At 40.6% G+C, this 22,603-nt stretch overlaps 1 protein-coding gene across 8 annotated transcripts in view; it reads right to left on the reverse strand.

The window, feature by feature from the left end:
* The window catches only part of TPK1 (thiamin pyrophosphokinase 1), a 502,338-nt gene that overhangs the window by 254,438 nt on the left and 225,297 nt on the right, over window positions 1-22,603 (reverse strand). For 6 of the 8 annotated variants that reach the window (XM_065583869.1, XM_065583872.1, XM_065583873.1 and 3 more), the window contains one exon: window positions 6,332-6,404. In XM_065583869.1, the coding sequence (XP_065439941.1) occupies window positions 6,332-6,404 (73 nt within the window). Of the gene's footprint in view, window positions 1-6,331; window positions 6,405-6,776; window positions 7,002-18,060; window positions 18,205-22,603 lie in introns of those variants that run through there. The other 2 variants (XM_065583871.1, XM_065583874.1) reach the window with 2 other exon arrangements.

The raw sequence follows: 22,603 nt of genomic DNA on the forward strand, positions 1-22,603 counted from the left end.
GTAATTAGTGAACTGAATGTTTCCAACCACCATGTCCTTCAAAATTTTAAGAACTAGTAGATCTCATCTTCTCACACCTCATTTTTATTCATAGGTTAGAAGAGGAAAACAAGCGTTACTGTTTTTTCAACTCCCCATCAGTTTCTCAATTTTGAATGAACTAATCATTGAACTGCTTGAACAAACATAAATAAAGAAAATATTCTCTCGGCACCTGTGTAAGAGGCTACTGCTGTCAAAAGCTGGTTTAGCATTTCAAACTGGTTCTTGGTATGTGGCCAGTGACTTCCACCAGCTCAGTGGTTTGACTTTCTTTAAAAATGTTTACTGCTTGAATTTTTTTTAAGTTTAATTTACATTTTAATACATTATAGTAAATTTAGGCCTTCATATAGGTTGTCAAAATTAAATTTGAAGTGAATAGATTACAAAAGAAAAATATAATTTAAATTAAAATCTGTTTTAATAAATTGCAACTTGATTTAAACACATTGATTTCCTCCCCCCACCCTGATTTAAATGACTGCCCTGTAACACATGACATAACATTGATGAGCCTGCTAAAAGAGAAAGGAAGGTGTTGCTGTATAATCCTCACATAATGTGGCTTGCCTATGAGCATGACAACAAATCTACCTAAGGATTCTGAAGGAGCTTACCTGTTCCATTTAAACCCTTTTGACTTTCGGAATATACCAAGGGATGCCGTATTTCCTATAACATTAATGTCATAATGAAGCAAATGGACCTATTCTCTTCTCATTTACATCTGGTAAATAAGGAGTAAACTCACTGAGGTCAGTGGACTTAGTATGAAAATAGCGTGATGGGAAAAATCAGGCCCATAACTGTCTCTTGCACCTTGACAAAACTGCTTCCAGATCAGTATATTTTATATCATACTTAACGTCATATGTGGGCTTCAATACTTCCTCTTAACCAGCAGGGTGATACATCCTGTGACAACTACTTGCAAATGAGTATATTTTATGAGATGATTAATTTCACATTTAAGCTTTAACAACTAACTCCTCTTATTCAGACACTTCAAAAGTAATGCATTTCTCTCAGTCAATCAATCAATGATGCTTTAAAAAGTAGGGTTTGACACAATGACATTTTATGCATAAGTGAAAATTAAATGAACTATAAAATACATTTATAAAACCAGAGAGAAATGTAGCTTTAGTTTCACAAATATGAACACTTACTTACTTACTTGCTGGTGTAAATTAGCAGAATGACACAATTTGTTACGGACCTTCAAATATTTGAACACAACTCACCCTTTATCTAGCAAGTATATCAAGAGCGTATGATATATAAATTAAATATCATACCAACTTTTCCGCCATTTAGAATCTGATGAGCACATAGGGTGGGATTTTCCAAACCCCTCAGGTGGTGGCCTAACTTTGCTCCACATGAACCCATACAGTTGTCCAAGGACATGTCTACCCTCAAAATGAGCACAGCGGCGCAGCTGTGCCTATGTAGTGCTTCAGTGAAAACACGACTATGCTAAATCGGACAGCTCCCCCCGCCCCATTAGCATAGTTAATTCACCTCCACGAGAGGCGATAACTATGTTGAGACTAGCAACCCTCTCATCAACATAGCGCTGTCTACACCAGGGGTTTTAGGGCTGGTATAACTGCGTCGCTCAGGGGTGTGGATTTTTCACAATTTTATCCATCTATGCAGAGCAACAAAAGTTGCTCCATTTTCCCATTTGCAATCGTTCACTCGGTTTCCAAATATAAATGTTTCATTTAACAATTTATCTACATGCCTTGATATCTTGTTTATCCCAGTCTCTTATTCTATGCTGTAGAAGCTGAGCTCAAAGGAAGGGGAAAGTTAAAGATCAATTATTTTTGTAACAGTTGTCCCCCTGTTTAAACGTCCAAAAAACCACCCCAAATCAAACCAAACCAAAAAATGGGGGGGAGAGGGGAAGGCGGTGGAGCGTATATAGGCAGGGCCCTAGGAAATTCATGGGGGTGGGGAAAAAAAGTGTCACGGACTGAAATCTGGTCTTTTGTATGCTTCTACCCTGTACTATAGGGATTTCATGGGGGAGACCAGCGTTTCTCAAACTGGGGGTCCTTACCAAAAGGGAGTTGTGGGGGGGGTGTCACAAGGTTATTTTGGGGAGGGGGGGCGTAGTATTGCTACCCTTACTTCTGCGCTGCCTTCAGTAGAAGCAGAAGAGTGGTAGCTGGAGAGCAGCAACTGTTGGCTGGGTGCCTAGCTCTGAAGGCAGAACCCTGCCAGCAGCAGCGCAGAAATAAGGGTGGCGATACCACACCATGCCACCCTTATCGTGGCCACCCAGATCTGAAGGCAGCAGCACAAGAGAGTGGTGGCTGCTGACTGAGGGCCCAACTCTGCAGGCAGCAGCACAGAAGTAAGGGTGGCAATACCATACCATGCCATCCTTACTTCTGCGCTGCTGCTGGTGGTGGCTCTGCCTTCAGAGCTGGGCTCCTGGCTAGCAGCCACCGCTCTCCAGCTGCCCAGCTCTGAAGGCAGCACCATCGCCAGCACCAGTGCAGAAATAAGGGTAGCACTACCGCAATCCCCTCCACCCCCAATAATTTGTGAGGGGTCACAAGCTCCTTTTTGGGCCAGGACTCCTACAATTACAACACCGTGAAATTTCAGATTTAAATAGCTGAAATAATGAAATTTACGATTTTCAGAATCCTATGACCATGAAATTGGCCAAAATGGATTGTGAATTTGGTAGGGCCCTACATATAGGGGTGCAGAGCCTTAGCTGGTATAATTCAGCCTAGCTTCACTGAAGTCAGATCAGTGTAGCTCCACTGATTTAAAAAGGAAACTGCCATTTTACACCAGCTGAGGACCTGTCCCCACGTATCTGGGTAGGCATCATCTATTTTTATGTGATTCATAGGTGTACTGTATATTATAGACTGAAAACAAAATTAGATGGCTATAGGAACTGAGTAAACTACTGCTAGTCCTTTACTAGCCCAAATGTTGCAGTAGGAGACAACGGTGTGGAGTACTAGCCAAATCCTCCTTTTTTGCCCCCAGCAGAAAAATTTCATACATTTACTTCCACGTTTACATCTGTATTTCAGACCAAATTATTTCAGTTTAAAAAAAAAGTTTCTTTCCTCCAGCCAAGCACACCCCAACAGGGTCTCAAGTCGAGCGGTGTCTTTTCTGGCTCAGGCACTACCACCAATAGTACAGATTCTTCAGGTTAGATTATGCCCTCAGTTAGAGTCGTACAATCACATTGAACTACTTGCGATCTTTATATCACAAATACAAAGTTATAGGCTTACAGACACTCTTTTCAGAGTTGAATGGTACATAGGACCAAATTCAGAGTGGACTAAGTCCAGAATCACAGAAATGTAGGGCTCGAAGGGACCTTGAGAGGTCATCAGGTCCAGCCACCCCTGTGGCAACACAGGACCTAATACACTTAGAGCATGCCTGACAAGTGTTTGTCCAACCTGTTCTTAAAAATCTCCAATGACAGGGAGTTCACAACCTTCCTTAGAAGCCTATTCCAGAGCTTAACTACCCTTATAGTTAGAAAGTTTTTTCCCCAATATCTAACCTAAATCTCCATTACTGCAGATTAAGCCCATTACTTCTGGTCCTATATTCAGTGAACATGGAAAACAATTGATCAGTCCTCTTGATAACATCCCTTAATACATTTGTAAACTGTTAGAAGATCCTTCCCCCCCCCCCCCATTTTCTTTTCTCTTCTCATGACTAAACACACCCAGGTTTTTTTAAACCTTTTGTCATTTTTTGTTGCTTTCCTATGTACTCTCTCCAATTTATCCACATCTTTCTTAAAGTATAGCACCTAGAATTGGACACAGTAGTCCAGCTGAGGCCTCATCAGTACAAAGTAGAACAGGACAATTACCTCCCATATCTTATATATGACACACCTGTGAATACACCCCAGAATTATATTAGCCTTTTTTCAACTGCATCACACGGTTTAGCTCATTCAATTTGTGATCCACCAACCCACAAATTGTTTTCAGCATGACCACCACCTAACCAGTTATTCCCCATTTTGAAGTTGTACATTTGATTTTTCCTTCCTTAGTGAAGTAATTTACACTTATTGGATTTCATCTTCTTGATTTCAGATTGTTCTCCAGTTTGTCAAGGGTGTTTTGAATTCTAATCCTGTCCTCTCAAGTGCTTGCAACCCCTCCCAGTTTGATACCATCCACAAATTTTAGTCTCCATACCATTATCCAAGTCATTATTGAAAATATTGACTAGTTACAGACCCAGGATTGGTCTCTGAGGGACTCCACTAAATACATCCTCCCAGACTGACAATGAACCATTGATAACTACTCTGAGTACAGTATTTCAAACAGATGTACACACACCTTATAGAAATTTAATCAAGACCACATTTTCCTACTTTGCTTAGGAGAATGTCATATTGGTCTGTGTCAAAAACTTTACTCAAATCAAGATAGATCATATCTACTACTCCCCCCATCCAGTAGGCCAGTAACTCTGTCACAGAAGGAAATAGATTTGTCAAGAACAAACCATGCTAAACCAACCTATGTTGGCTATTCCTTATAAACCTTAATATCCTCTAAGTGCTTAAAACATCCCTTTTATCATATAAATTTTAACAGGAAAAGGAACTGGCATAAAAAGATGCAACACCCCCTGATCTAGCATACACCTTCTAATACCCTCCTACTAGTTCTCCCTCACCAACCCCATCACTACATTACAGCAGTCCCTTGTTTGAATCCATTGACATGTAAGCTACACCCACTTACCAATGTGTAATTTACAGCACAATGTACAACCAACTATTAAGTCAAATGTTCTCTGTGGTAGCACTCTTCAAGCCTGATCGCCCACTACACTTTGAAATCAGCAGTTTACTTAGGCAACATGAGTCAGATAAACACTAATAATTAGCACAAACAACATTTTTTAAAACTTCACTTTGCAAACATTAACCAATTAAGCATGAGCTCTTAGGAATTAATTTAGTTGCTGAATCTGGATCAGATTCACAAATTGTTAGAAGATGGAAACTCTAGGTCTTAGGAACACAACACATGAAAACTCATGATCAGATGGGAGTTCTTAGATCAGAAAACAATACCAACAAAGCACCTTACATCCATTGTGCCTTAAGCAAGTACTCGCGTTGGACCTGGAGTGGTAGCATATTACAGCTGAACTAGCAGAGGAGAATTGGGCCATTAGCTATTTTCTATTTCAGTCTCAGTAGGAGCATCGTTCTGTATGTTCTCCTACACAGCTGAAACCCAAAGAAGAAATATCAGATCTGTGAGTTTCTGAGGCTAAGTTACCCACCTCATGAGGAACATACAGTCATTTAGCATGTTTGTAACTAGTACCTGCAGTGCTCATAAGCAGAGTTCTGCAAATTCACAGATGTTACTCCAAAAGGTCAGTTTTCTTAGGCCTGAGGGTAAGACTCAGAACACAAAGTCCCAGACAAACAGACTGCTAAAATGTTATGTGCAGTCCAATAAAAGATTTTACCTCACTCACCATTCTCTCTAATGTACAGTAGTTTAAGAATAGTGATTCTAAACATGATGTGGTGACTCTAAATATGAAGGGGAGTTTAATCAATAGCCAAGGCAAAGACCTAGGAAAAGGGAAAAGGTTAACATTAACTGTGTTGGTGGAAAATGTGCTGGCTGCATTAGCTACAAATTAAGGTATGCAGGGATCTGTCCATAATTCCCACTGAAGTCTGTATTAGTCAAGTGCAGAGCTAGTCAGTGCAGGACTCACTGTTTCAATATGTGATCAAGAAAGCAGCAGCAAAAAAGTCTTTACATACTGTTTGTTACTTGAAGGATACAATTATAGCCCATGAAAAATCACATTTCTGAAAATATCTGTAGCTCTTATGTCGGTGCCCCGCTACATATAAATCATAGGAGATTGAGATCAGGAAGTAAAAATTAGTTAGGAAAAACTACAGTCTTTCAAACTCAGACTTTCAGAAAGTTCGCAATAGTTTCTTGCCAGGAAAATCTCTACACATCTCTACCATATTGAGGTAATGCTGCAAATTCCCAACTAAAAGCCAACTGCATCAAAGTCGCTTTGTTTCTTCTATACATTATTACTTATTAAATTGTATTGAGCCACTCATATAACACAAGGCCTGGTCAAATTCCTCAGAAGCCAAGAGGAATTGAGGATGATCAGTAGGTGGTAAGGATTTCTCACTAATGAGTTGGGTCCCATGGTGCTTTAACAAAAACCAGTGCAAATACATTAAAGGGATTTAATTTACCTTGACCTTGTAGTATTCCTTGACTTCAGGCCTAATGGAATCAAAGTCGCCGCTGATGTAATCAGGCAAGAAGCTGAAAGAAAAGCAATGAACAGTAAAATGAAAAATTAAGGCATCTTATTTTCTTAAATTAAAAAAAAAAATGGGGGAGGAATATTCTTCTCTCAAAGGAAAAGAAACAAGATTATGAAGTAGTCTACATCCAAAATTAATACTAACTAACTAAGCCCCTATCTGAACATGCTACAAGTCTAATAAACTGGTGTCCTCTCTATTCTAAGGGGCAAATACTACACCTTTACATAGACACATGCAACTCCCAGATGGAGTTCAGAAGGAGCTGTGCATGCATATTTTAAGAAAGATTGGCTCTAAATTTCTCTCTCTTTTTTAAATTTAAATACATTGCCATCAACAAAACAGCTTAAAAGCCAATTCATTATACCATATCATCTAGTCTCTTAGGATCTTGTTCCTTTGTTAACAGCAATAATAGTTTCAGGGTGTCAGACATTTAGCAGAATTTGTTCTTTTATTCAAGTGTTGTAAGACATTATAAGCAAGTGGAATGCAACATAATATCTCGCTTGCATTGGCTTGAAAGAATAATGGATTACTTGATGGGAGAGGGAAACCACAAAAGGCCTAAGAGTGAGCTTCTATGTTGGCAAGCAGCACATAGAAAGTTTTAAATCTCCCCCAAGGGATCTGAATTAGCCCTCTGCACCTTCAGATGTCATGAAGCCTTTTGAGCTTTTGTGGGCTGGCAGCCACTAAAGATAATTTGTTGCCCAATTTAGCACTCAGGAATCTGTTCCATACATTGCACCCACACACACACAAAAAATAGCTAATCAAATAAAAGTTACATGAAAATCCATTTAATTTGGCTTTCATTCTCCTAGTGATTTAGTACACTAGAAATATATTGAATAAAGTCAGTTTGGTTAATCTTCTTCCTGCTGTGGTGTGCTCAGATGCATTGCATGAGATGCTGGGTTTATTTTCTCTCTAAATACCTATGGAGAAGAGGACACACTGTATTAATATTGGCAACTGCTCATTTGGTTTTTCAGGTGGTTTCTTTTTTACGTTATTACTGATTTTCTATTTTATTATGGTTCCTTTTTTATTAAAAAAATAAATAAATAAATAAATAAAAACCTTACCAGTGGTAAGTACTCCTAAAATTATCTATGCCTGAGAGTTTGGAAACATTATCTCCTAAAAATAATAAATGAATGTCTAAGATCCATAAGAATTTAATTTAAATTCTTAAAAGCATCTCTCCTAAAGTCTCATTGTCTTTGCTGTAAACAACAGAGGAATGGAGATTTTAGGGTATTTATTTTACCTTAATTGGGTTGTTTTCTCCCCAGTATAGCTTTTAAGTGCATCAAACAGATTTGTAAACGCCATTATTATTTTCAAATGCATAATGAAACTTTAACTGTGCTGTACAAAGTATCATTTAAGGGTTTTGAAGAAAATAGTTTTCCCCCTTACTAAAATCTTGTAAATTTAAATTTAGATCAGATAGCGAGAGAGATGAAAAGGCAAGATAGCATTATGAAAGTGCTGGTTACTGTTCCACAGAGAAAGCTGAAGTTAGTTTTGAAGTTAAGTAGGGATTGGGCCATTTTGTAACTTTCTCTTCAGGTCAGCATGATTTTTCAAAGGATGTATAAGTAAATTCACTCACTGGCTTAAAACTTAAAATTAATTTTAAAAAGGTCCTTAAAGAAATTTAGCACCACATCAGGAAAATTTTCTCACACTTAACAGAACAACATCTTCTTTAAAGTTCCCACATGATTAAAGCTCATAAAAATCTTCTGTACTGGTTATTAGATTTTTTTCTTTAAAGACTTAATAGTTATTTGTCATCATTGTTCTTAATAACTGAAAGTTGTTTTTTAGCAGGGGCTGAAAGTAATACTCTTCTACACAGCATTCAGCATAGAACTACCCTCTTTCAAACAGCCACCAGTGTTCCCAACAAAAGCAAAGCCAACCTGTTCTCAGGGAAAATGGCAATCCCCTAGGCTGTCTAGTTTTACCCAAGACTCCTGTATACTTGAGCAGGACACCCCATGTTTTAGGTAATACTCCTGTGCACCCACTGATGTCAATAACAAAAAACTCTCTACACCTGATCCTCTCATTCTCATCAGTGTAGCCCTACTGACTTCAACACAAGTGTAAGTGAGAAGAGAATCAGGCTCATTCACTTCAGTGGAAATAGGATTGGACTCCTGGTTTGTTCTATTCAGACAAAGAACACCTGTTCAATAAAGCTGCTAGCAATTTAGTTTGCTACTCAGCGTAGGTATATTAATTAGAAGGAAAAACAGTTGTTATGAAGAGCATCATATGATATCTCACATTTACTTCTATGAACTTCCATAGATCATTAGCTGCTTTATAATTAACCTTGCTCAAACACCACACACAGTCCAGAGGTTTTAATGTGGGCAAAACTGTCATTTATGATCACCTGTTTTCTTATGCTTTAATTCCTTACACTAATTACTAGCTGCTGTGTTTTTCTAACCATTAAACATTTCATAACATTGAAACATAGATGTTTCAAGAAACATATTGAGGGGCTAGGAACAGAACTACAAGAGAAATAGAAACAAAACAAATCCTCTCCAGGTAGCAATTTACCCCAGAGATTCTGGCTTAACCCAGATTGATGCTAAGAAACCCTTGCTAGTTGAATTTCCATCCATGGAATTTTACAAACAATAAACTCAAGAAACAAGTACAAACCAAAACAAGTAGCTTTGCTGTGTCCCTAGAACACGCTGCTTTGGCTTCTGATCAATACAACTGCTACATAGGTCTCTCTCCTCTGGGCAAAATAAATCTTTTTAAAATGTTGACTTCAAATGGATTCAGCTTCACCTAATTATCTCAAAGCTAGACATGCCTGCCTGAGAGGCCTGGGAACTCTGGCTGAAAATGAACCACCAAAACCCCAGGCCACTGCCTCTCCCTAGAAACACCACTGGGGGCTGGAATAGAGCAAGGCTTCAGAATCCCCCGCACGGAGCACCAAACTGCCTGAGTGCCCAACCACAAGATTATGGTAACTTCTCCTTTCTTCTCTTCCCCCAAAACATACAAAAACAAACAAAGGAGGAAAATCTTTGAAAGGGTACAGCATTCGTGGAGGATGCAAAAGACACACGCTATGGGTTAGATTCACAAAGTAACTTAAATGAGCATCACCATGTCTATCTTTTAGGTGTCTGGAAAAGCACTGGGATTCACAAAATCAGGGTTAGGCATCTAGGCTTCCTATACAATGAATGGGGAGAGAGAGGCACCTCAGAACGGGATTCACAAAAAAACTGGTGGCTCCTTGCCTAAGGTAGCCCAGGGGAGCTGCTAAGCCCTGCTGCCTCTCTCAGAGATAGGCATCTAAAATTGGCCTGCAGGGGTGCAACTCTCTCTGCCTGGGAGTCTCAGCTGTAAACTCTGTTCTATGTGACAGTCTATACCTCAAAGCAGCACCCTGGAACTCTCATATTCACCACTGTCATATAATTATGATATGTTTTGTACAAAGTATGCCTTGTGAGTTATCATTTTAAATGTCTTGATCTATTGAACATTAATATCCTGTTGGATTGTATGTACTATAGTTATATGTGAAATTATGAAGTATTGCTATATGTGTTACTGCAATATGTTGTGAGGTTGGGAACACCCACGGCCAGCCTTTCAGTTACAACAAAGGAGTAGCCATCACTGGCCAGACGCTCATTAATGGCTCATCAACACACAAACCACTATCACAGAGGCTCCTTAGAGAAGGCACATATGCAATGGAAACTGCTTGATCAATGGAGACTGCCTGGCCCCCACATCACAGCAAGGATCTTTCTAACAGCTGGAAGAAAGTATAAAAGAGGGAGAATGATATCATCATGTGGCTTCTCTCCCCCACTCCATGCCATCTCAACACCTGGAGGACCATCTGGAGGAAAAAGACTTTGAACAGTGAAAGAATGATCCCGGACTGTAAAGGGAGTCCAGTATGTGTATTGAGGAATTGTAAGCTTTTCTTTCTCTCCGAAGGCTATGAACAGCTATAATTGCCAGCAGTTGCAAATTGTGACACAACTCTCTAAAAGCACGCACATTTATTCGTAAGGTGAAAGAATAGAGAAAGAAAGAGAGAACATATTTAAACAATAAACGAACCTACATGCATGCTAAAAAGCTTTCCAGAGGTCACCCCAACTCCAGCCTGGGGTCTTATAGGTGTCAGTTCTTCAAAATCCACAAGTGGTTTTCCCTGTAGTTACAAATTTGTAACTATCTCAGATTCAGAACAAGAACACCCAGGAATAGTTCAGTCTTTCCTTTATACAGTTTGGTCACTTAATGTTGGCCTCGGGGAACAGGTGATTAGAAGACAAGGCCCACCCCTCAGGACGTAGCTTCAAAAAAGCTAGTGAGCATCATGTTGAGTCTGAAGTGTTTGCAGAACTGGGACTGGGCCCTTTACTAACTCACTTTCAAACTTTAACATAAAGAGTAAAATGCCTTTTTATACAATTTAAAAAATCACTTTAGAAGTCATTTTATAATAAAATACAGTGTGGTTTTCTTAAATAAATTACTCTGGCATAACTACTCAGTTGTATCATTAATTCAAAGTTACAATTTCCTACTATTGATTTTTCTTGTGATGTAGCTCCTTTAGCATATAATGGTGTGCAATGAACCTTTTTAAAACAAATGTTAACACTGGAGACATGAACATTTGAAGACAGAGTACAGTACAGTTTGCTTTCAATTACAATACAACAAACACCTTCAGGAAGCCAGCCTGTCCAAGTCCATATTTCCACTTAACCCTAAAGTGGGTTCTTTGGGTGCTCTGTTGTGAGTTTCACCCTAAGGGAATGAGGGTTAGTTTTTAGCAGGCGTGTTCTGTGAACTTAGCACTTAGAGAAGGATGCAGTAGGACAGCTGTGGGGACTGACGTGTCCTGTTCATCCTAAGAACAGGTACAGCAGGAGATTTGTTTTTTTGTTACATTCAGTTCCCATGCCTATTCAATCTATCAACTCTCTACTGAGATTATGCACAAGATTGTCTGAGACATGGAAACTGGTCACTAAGGGCTGAGACAACTAACTACAGTAACTCCTCACTTAACGTCGTCCCGATTAACGTTATTACGTTGCTGATCAATTAGAGAACATGCTTGTTTAAAGTTGCGCAATGCTCCCTTATAATGTTGTTTTGCAGCCACCTGCTTTGTCCACTGCTTGCAGAAAGAGCAGCCCGTTGGAGCTAGCTGGTGGGGTCTTGGAACCAGGGTGGGCCGGCCGACCCCCTATCAGCTACCCTAAGTTCCCTCTGCAGCAGCCGCCCAGCAGGCTATCAATTGATGGGCAGTTCAGCTGTCCCTCCCCCCACTGCCGTGTGCTACTCCTGCCCTCTGCCTTGGAGCTGCTCCCAGGAGCCTCCTGCTTGCTGTGCAGGGAGTGAGGGAGGAGAAGAGAGGTGCTAATGTCAGGGTGTCCCCTGCTCCTGCACCCCATCTCCACAGAGGGGGGAACGGGGGAGGGGGCACGATAGGGCTCAGGATGGAAGGAGCTTCCTGGCAAGAGCTGCTGTCTCAACTTGCTGATCTACTTAAAAAGGCAATGTACTTAGAGTGGGGGCAGCTTACTTAAAGGGGCAATGCACGTCTCTTTCTCACAGACACAGTGTGTGTCTCTGTTTTTCCCTCTCTCTCTCTCACACGCACACATGGTGTGTGTCTCTGTCTCTCTCTGCCATGCTGTGTCTCCTCCTTCCATTCGTGTTGCCTGTAGAGTGTGAGGCTACATTAACAATAATGTGTTAATCCTTGAGGGCTCAGCTAAGTGCTAGTTCATCATTTAGCAGTAAGGCATTCCCTGGGCAATATCCCACCCTCTGACTTCACCACCTCAACCAAGCTTCACAATGATCATTGCTGTGTACAGTATAAAATTGTTTATTTAAAACTTATACTGTGTGTGTGTGTATAGATAGATAGATAAAAAATATAGTCTTTTGTTTGGCGAAAAAAAATTCCTGGAACCTAGCCCCCATTATTTACATTAATTCTTATGGGGAAATTGGATTTGTTTAACATCGTTTCACGTAAAGTTGCATTTTTCAGGAACATAACTGCAATGTTAAGCGAGGAGTTACTGTAATTTCAAACACATCACCAAAAAAGCTACTAGATGACAGCAACTTGCAGTCACAGCTCCTTCATCTGTATTTGAACTAGTCACCCAAGGTTAACAGACTCCATATGCTATAAATGTACTGTTATGTCCTGCAGAGCAGTGGCTCTCAATCTTTCCAGACTACTGTACCCCTTTCAGGAGTCTGATTTGTCTTGCGTAACCCCAAGTTTGAACTCAGTTACTCACTACTTGCTTATAAAATCAGACATAAAAATACAAGTGTCACAGCACACCATTACTGAAAAATTGCTTTCTTTCTCATTTTTACCATATAATTATAAAATAAATCAATTGGAATATAAATACACTTCTACCCTGATATAATGCTGTCCTCAGGAGCCAAAAAATCTTATTGTGTTATAGGTGAAACCGCATAATATCGAACTTGCTTTGATCCATTGGAGCGCGCAGCCCCGCCCCCCCGGAGCGCTGCTTTACTGCGTTATATCCGAATTAGTGTTATATCGGGTTGCGTTATATCGGGGTAGAGGTGTATGTGACGCTAAACCATCTTACTGTAGTCTCACCACTCTGTTATTCACAAAAACCACCACAACAAACTAGAGTAGAGTAGGGTAGAGGTGTATTGTACTTACATTTCAGTATATAGAGCAATATAAACAAGTCATTGTCTGTATGAAATTGTAGTTTGGACTGACTTTGCTAGTGCTTTTTCTGTAGCCTGTTGTAAAACTGGGAAAATATCTAGATGAGTTGATGTACTTCCAGGAAGACTTCTGAGTCCCCACAGGGGTACACATATCCCTGGTTGAGAATCACTGCTGCAGAGAATAGTTTTTTAACAGAATTAAAGCATGGGTTCTCACGATTTTTCCATAGTGTGAACCACATCTTAAAATATAGATTATGGACACTTCCACTTCTGTTCATGATCCCATAGTCTACCCCCACTTTCACTTGCAATCACAAAACTTCCCTTATTATTATTTGTATTGCAGTAGCACATGGGAGGCCTCATCATGGACCAGGACCCAACTGTGCTAGGTAGTGTAAAAACAGAACAAAAAGATGACCCTGCCTCAAAGAGTTTATTAATCCTTAATGACAGCAACAGTAACATCTTATACAGAAAAGCAATATTTGGAAATTATATAGTGTACTTTTAGCTTCTTGTAGTGAGACTTAGCAGTTAGAAATGTGGGAGAGAACCAGCACCCTGGCCACAATTCAAGCGAAGCACTTCAGCACACACATAACTGCTTTGCTGAATCAGGACGCATATGATCAGCCAGCCTGCTGTGGACTACCAGAAAGTGCTGCACAGACCACAGTGTTAAGCTATTTCCTAATATTTGGCAGTTTTGGAGATGAATTTCTTTCCAATGCCTTTGAAAAGCCTTAACATTCAAGAACATTAAGTATTATTTAATCTGGAAATGCTATGATTTAAGGAAAAATATAAAATTGTGTGAGGCTATCACATCAATAATGTATGCAGTTATGCTTACCTCTAATGTAGTGTGCCACCCTGCAAATAATAAAAATGTAGTACTTGAAATAAATTGTAGAATAGATTATCATCATCTCTAACTACTACCCAAAGCATACATCAGGGGGAAATTTTCTGCACAGGGACAGCCAAGCAACTTCCATTATCATTAATAAAAATCATGCTGCAAAATTCTCTGTTCTGAAAACCTACCCCATAGTGACAAGAAGAAATGTTAACGATAAGTAGAACTATTGGATTTATTTTTGCTAATGTTTGAAATGGTTCTCCCGTCACTAATGAGCTATGCAATATAAAGTAAAATGCTACTCCAAGATTCAGAATAGCCTGACTTTCAAAGGTGCAGAGCACCTGCAGATCCCATTGGTTTCAATGGGAACTGGCGTTGTCCTTCTGAAAAATCAGGTAATAAAATCTTCACAGAGTTGCTGAGCACCCTTAACTCCCTCTTTATTATTTATTGCTACTGACACATTACTTAAAAGGTAAGTATAACTGCATGCTCCATTGCAGTCATAAGTTTACTTAATTTGAAAGCAATGAGAGCTAAGGGCATTCAGCACCTTACAGGAAAATTCTTACCAGCTCACAAGATCAAGCACTATACTTGGTTTTATTTGTTGGAGTCATGGTGGTTTGAAAAAGGAGGAATGGAGGTTAACAGAATCATCCATCCAAAAAACGCCAGCTTAGCTCAGGGCAGGCCAGAGGAATTTTGTAATGGGATACACCCTGCTGTGTCTTCAAAAAAGGAGCATTGTAAATCCTTACCTAGCATGACTACACACCACAGCACATGAGTCTGAGAGCTAGGAGGATGACCACCTGTCCCTTGCTGCCAGACTATGGTCACAAAAAGCAGCCAGTGCAGAGAACAGGCCATGGATACAGAGTGATCTGGATTGCTTAGTATGCTGAGTGCAACCAAACAATATGCATTTTAACATGGCCAAATGTAAACATATACTGTAACCGAAGGCACCCTATATTCACATCCTACATGCTATTGTAGTAATCTTTATAAAACATATGCCTTGTGAGGCATCATCTAAAAACTAACAACTCACTGGTCAATAATATCCTGGTGAAAAGTATGTAGCAACATTACATGTAAAGTTATGAACATAAGCTGAAATTATGACAAGTCTGGGTAGGGGTAAACCTGTTCCTCGAACACAAAAGGAAAGCTGACGCCTCTAGCCAGGTGTCACCAAAGCTGATTGTCAGTCACCTATCAAGTGGCCATTCTTTGGCAAAGAAGGGGGGCAGGAACAGATTGATCTGCATTTTAGCAAGCTACCACACGGAACCTCTTTTCCCATGAGACTCCATGTCTCACAGCAGGAAGCAACTTTATTTCTAGGGGTAACCCTCAGGAAAATACATTTCAAAGGGTGTCTGGACTATTCAAGTGAGGAAGAAAAACACCCCAGGGTTATCTTTCCCCCCCTCTCCCTATCTCTCTCTCTCTTTCACCTAAGAAGACAAAGGAACCAGCCCTTTGATTTTGGGAGGGATCCTGAAAGGTTGGTTAGCAGTGTTGCTGGGTACATGTGGTAAGGATTTTACCTTGAAGCAAGTCGAGTTTGTTGAGTTGTAGTTACTAGAAAGCGTTTTATCTTTGTTTCTCTTGTAACCATTTCTGACTTTAATGCCTTATATTTGTTCTCATTTAAAATCTCTTGGTAATTAAATAAACTTGTTTTACTTTTTAATCAAAATGAATCCAGTGTTGTGTTTAAATTGAACTGCTTGGTAACTCCTGTTAAAAAGCAAACTGTTGAATACTGACAACTTACAAGGGCAATAGACCTCTAATATCTGAACTGTCCAGGAGAGGGCTGGGCAGTACAATGCAGAACACACATTTTTGGGAAAATTCAAGACTGGGAGTGTGTTGAGGTCACCCTGCAAGTGGTAACTGAGGTTGGTAGAAGCCAGAGTGTGACTGGAGTGTTGTTGGCAGGCTGCAGCTATCCACAGATACTCAGGGTGTGAGCTGCATGCTGTTTGAGAGGGGCCCAGGTTGGCAAAGCACTTTGAGGCACTGAAGGTTGCAGGGCGGGTGGTGACACACCTCTCTAGATTGCACCCTGGAATATGACATACATATCTATGAAAAAAGAATGTAGGCCATACTTACAGGATGGGGGATTCTATCCTCAGAAGCAGCGACTCAAAAAAAGATTTGAGGGGGGGAGGGGGAAAGTGGACTATCACTTGAGCATCAGCTCCCAGTGCAATGCTGTGGCCAAAAGGACCATTGTGATACTTGGATGCATAAACAGGGGAACCTGAAGTTAGGAGTAAAGAGGTGATTTTGCCTATGTAGTTGGCGCTGCTAGAATATTGTATCTAGTCCTAGTATCCACAATTCAAGAAGTATGTGGATTAACTGGAAAGGGTTCAGAGAAGAGCCACAACAATGATTTAAGAGTTAGAAACCATGTCTGATAGTGATAGATTAAAGGAGCTCAATCTATTTAGTCTAACAAAGAGGAGGTTGTGGATGAATTGATTACAGTTGGTAAGGACCTACATGGGGGAGAGAAATCTGGTAACAGAGGGTTCTTCAATCTAGAAGAAAAAGGTATAATACGATCCAATGGCTGGAAGCTGAAGCTAGACAAATTCAGCCTGGAAATATGGCATAATTTTTTACCATTTGAACAATTTACCAAGTATCCTGGTGGACTCTCCATCAGTAGCAATTGTTAAAATCAAGAGCAGATGCTTTACTCAAACATATTTTCTAATTCAAACGGGAATTAATTCAGGCAATTTCTACAGCCTGTGTTATACAGGATGTCAGGCTACATGATAACAATCGTCCCTTCTGGCCTTGGAATCTATAAATCAACAAACTACACCTGTAACAGGATAAGGGAAAATGAAGAAAGAGTGTCAGGTTTCAGAACGGACCTAGTTCAGTGTGGCTCAGCAATGCAAATGGAATCCCAATTGTTAGCTCTCAAACTCCGGAGCCTCGGCCTATAACAATGGCATCCAGAATGCTTAACACGGGTCTCTTTCCTACCACTCTAAGGCCTTGGCTACACTCGCAGATTCACAGCAAGCACGAGTGTAGTCGCGCCTCCAGCACTGTGAGAGCTCTCTCGCAGCGCTGCAAGTACTCCACCTCTCCGAGGGGAATAGCTTGCAGCGCTGCGAGAGAGCATGCAGCGCTGCAGGCGCTGATTACACTGGCGCTTTACAGCGCTGCCACTCGCTGCGCTCGGGGGGGTGTTTTTTCACACCCCTGAGCGCAGCAAGTGCAGCGCTGTGAATTGCCAGTGTAGCCAAGGCCTAACTGTCTGATGCATCATGTATTGCTAACAAAACAATCACTGGTCAGCACATCCCTGAAACACCTGATTAAACTTTAAGCATGTGCTTTAGTCCTACTGACCTTAATGGGACTTTAACTCATGCTTAAAGTTATGCATGTGCTCAGGTACTTTGCCAAATAGAAATGGACTTAAGAAGCTGCTCAGGGGCTTTGCTGAACTGGAGTCCTAATCCCTGATCCTACATTGAACTCCACACTGCAGAATTACAGGAGTGGTTGGGTGAGATTCTGTGGCCTATGTTGTGCAGGAGGTCAGACTAGACCAGTGGTCAGTAACCTTTCAGGAGTGGTGTACCGAGTCTTCATTTATTCACTCTGATTTAAGGTTTTGCGTGCCAGTAATACATTTTAACATTTTTATAAGGTCTTTTTCTATAAGTCTATAATATAGAACTAAACTATTGTTGTATGTAAAGTAAATAAGGTTTTTAAAATGTTTAAGAAGTTTCATTTAAAATGCAGAGCCAGGATCCGGGCAGTGTGAGTGCTACTGAAAATCAGCTCGCGTGCCATCTTCGGCACACGTGCCATAGGTTGCCTACCCCTGGACTAGACGATCATAATGGTCCCTTCTGACCTTAAAGTCTATGATTCTATGATTAAAGTCTATGAATGCCATTGAACTCACTGGGACTCCACACAGATGCAGGCATCCACTCACCAGAGATTAGTGCAGGACTGGGCCCTTATGTCCTTAATGTGGGAGACAGGGCTTGCATGTTCATTTTTCAGAGTGCTTCTTGCTTGGAGGCACATTTTCCTCTTTATGTCCATACATAAGTCATATCAATGATTCAGTTGCCTAGGTGCACTGAGCAGAGAAGAGATGCCTTACAATTATGGCAATATGAAAAGAAAAGAAAAGAAAAGAAAAAGCAAGAAAAACCACCAGGACAAAAACTACTGAAAATATAGGTTTAACCTGAAGACAAAAGGATTTAAAGAAAAAATAAAGTGTGTGTCTAAAATGACACCATATCCTTATTGATTTGACAAGACGACTCCCCTGTGGTTAGTTAAAATATCTCTTGCTCTAGGTTCTAACCTAGCAATAAGTCAGACACTGTGAACAAACTCCCTCCCCTCTATTAATTTAAACTCTCTCACTCCTCAGCGTCATCAAGGATGTATCTGAGCCTTGCAGATTTATTTCTATTCTTCCTTCCTTCCTCACTCCAAACAATGCTAAACATGGCATAAAGGAAAACAGTGCACTGTGAGTTCTGAAATGTTCCTATTAAAAATATACATTAAAAAGAAATTGCTCCATTTCAAAAATACACGTGAACACACGAGGAGACTAAGAGTGGAGGATGGGGAGAAGCCGCATAGTGTAGAACTGTTAACAGCCAAACAATTGTATTTGTCTAACTACTGCACAGCTGACATTTGATAAATGAGTAGGATATAGAAGTCTTATGAAACCTTTTGCTGCGGTCCTCTGCTGCAGCTTCCATTCACGGATGGAACATAGTGATGTTCCTTTGGACAGCTGGCATTTTAAATACAACCACACCTGGTACACTGTGTAACACTGAAGTACATAATTGCAGAGACAGAAGATAAATATAGGTTCAGAATGAGCGCTGGGTTCATGCTGGTGCCTAGTGATGTTTACAATATTTTTTTCTATTTTCAACAGTGTAACTCAGGCAAATATTCTACATTTACTATGTACCTTAAATATAAGACACACACATATATATGCCTGGGCTACCAAAAATGGCATTTGGGACAAGAAATAAAGGATGTAGCAAAATATTTAGTAGGGAGTTCCACTCTTCTGAGGTTAATACCTGGGTGAAAATTAGACAGCAAGAGGTCTGCAGAGAACACAGAGAAATTTGGATGTCTAAGTCAGGACTTGGGCAAGACTTCTGGCTTGTCAGGTAGTAGGATACATGAGCACGTGGGACAGCTGGGTTTGTTTTTTCTGTTCCAACACAGGGATCTCTGTGTCAGGACAAGATCTGAAAACATCTTATGGGAAGGTGGCACATACAGATGCTCCCCGACTTACGCAAGCATTCCGTTCCAGAACACCTTGCATAACTCGAATTTTGCGTAAGTCGGAAACATATACCCGACTATTACTCAAAAAAAAAAAAACCCAAAAAACTATTTCTAGGTTATGGAACTTTTTCCGTAAGTGTGGATTTGCGTAAGTCAGGTTTGCGTAACCCGGGGGGCGTCTGTACTGCATTGCTACTGAACACTACCAAGAAGATCAGCATGAGGGTGTGGGGCGGAAGGGGTGGTTCACAGCTTGAGAGACACATTCGCATTAGTTCTCATCAAGCTAGCATGCTGAAAATAGAAAGGTAACCACAGCAGCACAGGCAGCAATGTGTGGGAGCCCATGCTAACTGCCCCAAGTACAAACCAGCCCAGACCCCAGAGGTACATACTCAGAGTGGCTAACCTGTGCCTCCGCTCACCACTGCCTGTCTTACACAACTAGTTTGAGTGCACTTGCTGATGAGAGCTAACATGAGCATGTCTACTCAAGCTGGGAATCACACTCTGAGTTCCAAGTGTAGACGTAGCTATAGGGTAGTCTCTCAGCACTCTCAGCCTCAGGTTTTATACAGCCATAGAGCTGCAGCTGATGCACCAAGAAGAGTGCAATGACATCTAATGTGCAATGGAGTTCCATAACATAGAGGTGGGTGAAAACTCTTATCACACTTGAATTGGCCGAATATTTTGAACAAAGGTGGGATCTGTTGTACTTTCTAGACCAGGTGGTGATCTGAATCACCTTGAGCATTAGCTAGAAGATGCTAAAGCATATTACGTGTTGCTATGCTACTGTGATTGGATGCAATCTTTGAGAGTTAGAAGTTTCTGGAATGGTATGGTACTACTGCTCCATTCTAATTTCAATAATTAACTGTAACAGCTATTTATGTATAGTCATTGTCTAATTCATATAATTATGTATGGAAAACATAATGTATACAATCTTGTTCTCCAAAAACCATAAACCTCCTATTCCTTGAGCAAGCAAAGAGTATCTTTATGTTGTTAGCAGTAGCGGGTGTAGGTCCTCTTTTTCAAGCGAGCAAGACAAACACCAATCAATACTGTTGCCAACCAGTTAAGGAGGACCATCATGAGGGTTTGCAAGGAGGCAAGGGATGTGGTGTTGTCATTAGGCTGATGACGCCCAACTGTATGTGTTGTTATCTCATCCAACTCAGATGGTGTAGTTCTGCTCTTCAGTCATTGTCTTGATGAGATTGGGGCATAAAGGAGACCAAGCTGGATGAAACTTAACTAGACAAGACTGATCAGCTGGGAGAAGATGGCAGAGGTAGTATCAGTCCCTGTGATTGAGGAAGTATGTCAACAGTCAGTTACTAGGATTCTCAACTTAAGGATTATTTTAGACTCCCAGCTGCTGTAAGCCGGTCAGCTTTTCATCTGAATCAGGCTAGGGGGTTGTGACTTTTTCTTTCGGATGCAGGCCTTGCCAATGTTACCCAAGCCTTAATTACTTCAAAATTAGAAACACTGGAATGTGCTCTATATGGGGCTTCTCCTTGCAACCATTCAAAGACTGAAGCTGGTGCAGAGCACAGCAGTTCACTTACTGAGTGGGGCATCTCGCTGGGAGCACATGTCACCAGAGCTCCAGGAACTACACTGGCTGTCCATTGGTCTCCAGGTGGAGTTTAAGGTGTTGCTTATGACCTACAAGCCCTAACTGTCCTGAGACCAGCCTACTGGAGGTATACCCTCTGTTCCCAGGCCATAGTGCCACATCTATGGTCAGCAGGGCACTTGAGTTGGATCCCCTTCATTACAAATGAGACGGGATGGCTGGCAAGGCGTTCTCTGGGAGGGCTCCAGGACCCTAGAATCTGCTCCCTAAGTTTTGAAATAGCCCAAATTTGGTGACCCTTCCAGGACAAGACAACTGTTTGGTAGGTGTTTTGGAGAGCGCTGAGAGTGATCTTTCCACAACAATACAGGGCCGAAGAGGAGTTTCTGTAGGTAGCTGGCTGAGTTTTGGTTGAAATGATTAATGCTACTGGGATTTTGTATTATTAAGGCACCTGAGACCTTGGATAGGCATCTTTTTAATTATTTTAAATCTAAATCAACAAACTGACCATATTAAAGATGAAACCCCTACTGAAAGACAGATTTTGCTAGTAGGGTACAGCACAATTTCCCTGATCACTGTGGAAACTGATCCCATCTCCCCCCACCCCCATCAAGACTATTCCTAGAAATGTTTTCTAAAAATTCTCTATATACAGAGCATATAATACAGTGTAGACATTGTACCCAATGCTCTGAGAAACTCTCAGCAACAACAACATTTTAATAGGTAGGAAAGTGTTAAACTGATCTGCACTTGGCCTGTGTCTTTTTGGGCTTGAGCATCACCTGCAGGGTTAACTGGAGTAAACAGTACCAAAAAATTATAAGAGTCAGCAAAGCCAGCTGATGTGAATTTGAATACACACGAGGAGCTGGGCTTGTGAGGAAGAAGATAGTATTTTAAATAAGTTTGTTTCTGACGATAACTGCTCTTTGACCTCGCTGCTCAAACTCTAGTTAAATTTCAGAAAACAATAGAAGAGTTTCTCATCCCTACTTCTCACATGTGAAAAACAAAAAACTAAGCTGTGCTCTTTTCCACTGAAGTAAATAACTCAATCCTTAGGCTTTTTTCAGTCTGATTTGTTAAATTTAAGATTATTTGCATATACAAATATATTTCTTCTTTTTTTTTTTCTAGTGGGGTTGGGGGAGGGCAGAATGGACAACATAGCGTGCATCCATTGGAACAAAATCTGCCGCTGACTCCTGTAAGATGTTGAAGTCACTGAAGCAAACATCCAGGTTCATGCCTATGCTCTGCACCTTAATCAACATAACAGGCTGTTTGGTTGACAGTGACTTGCTGTGGGTTTGATTTTTTTTTCCTCCTCCTTCTTCTTGATCCTGTTCCTTTGTGAACGAACTGAGATGTAACAAATAAAATCCAATAAACACAGCGAGGGGCAATTCCACACTGATCACTAATGGGCTGTCTGCTTTCCCAAAGACTGTGACCACTGAATATAAGAAGAAAAGTCAGTCTTGTTAATGTGTTGCTTTTGCTGTGTTTGCAGGCACAGATTCCCTCTTGCTTTGCAGTCAGTATAGCTACTAAATGTTCTCCGCAGACAAGTAAAATATTTCTAAAA

Source organism: Chrysemys picta, chromosome 2, assembly GCF_011386835.1.
Source record: "Chrysemys picta bellii isolate R12L10 chromosome 2, ASM1138683v2, whole genome shotgun sequence".
Classification (NCBI taxonomy): Eukaryota; Metazoa; Chordata; order Testudines; family Emydidae; genus Chrysemys; species Chrysemys picta.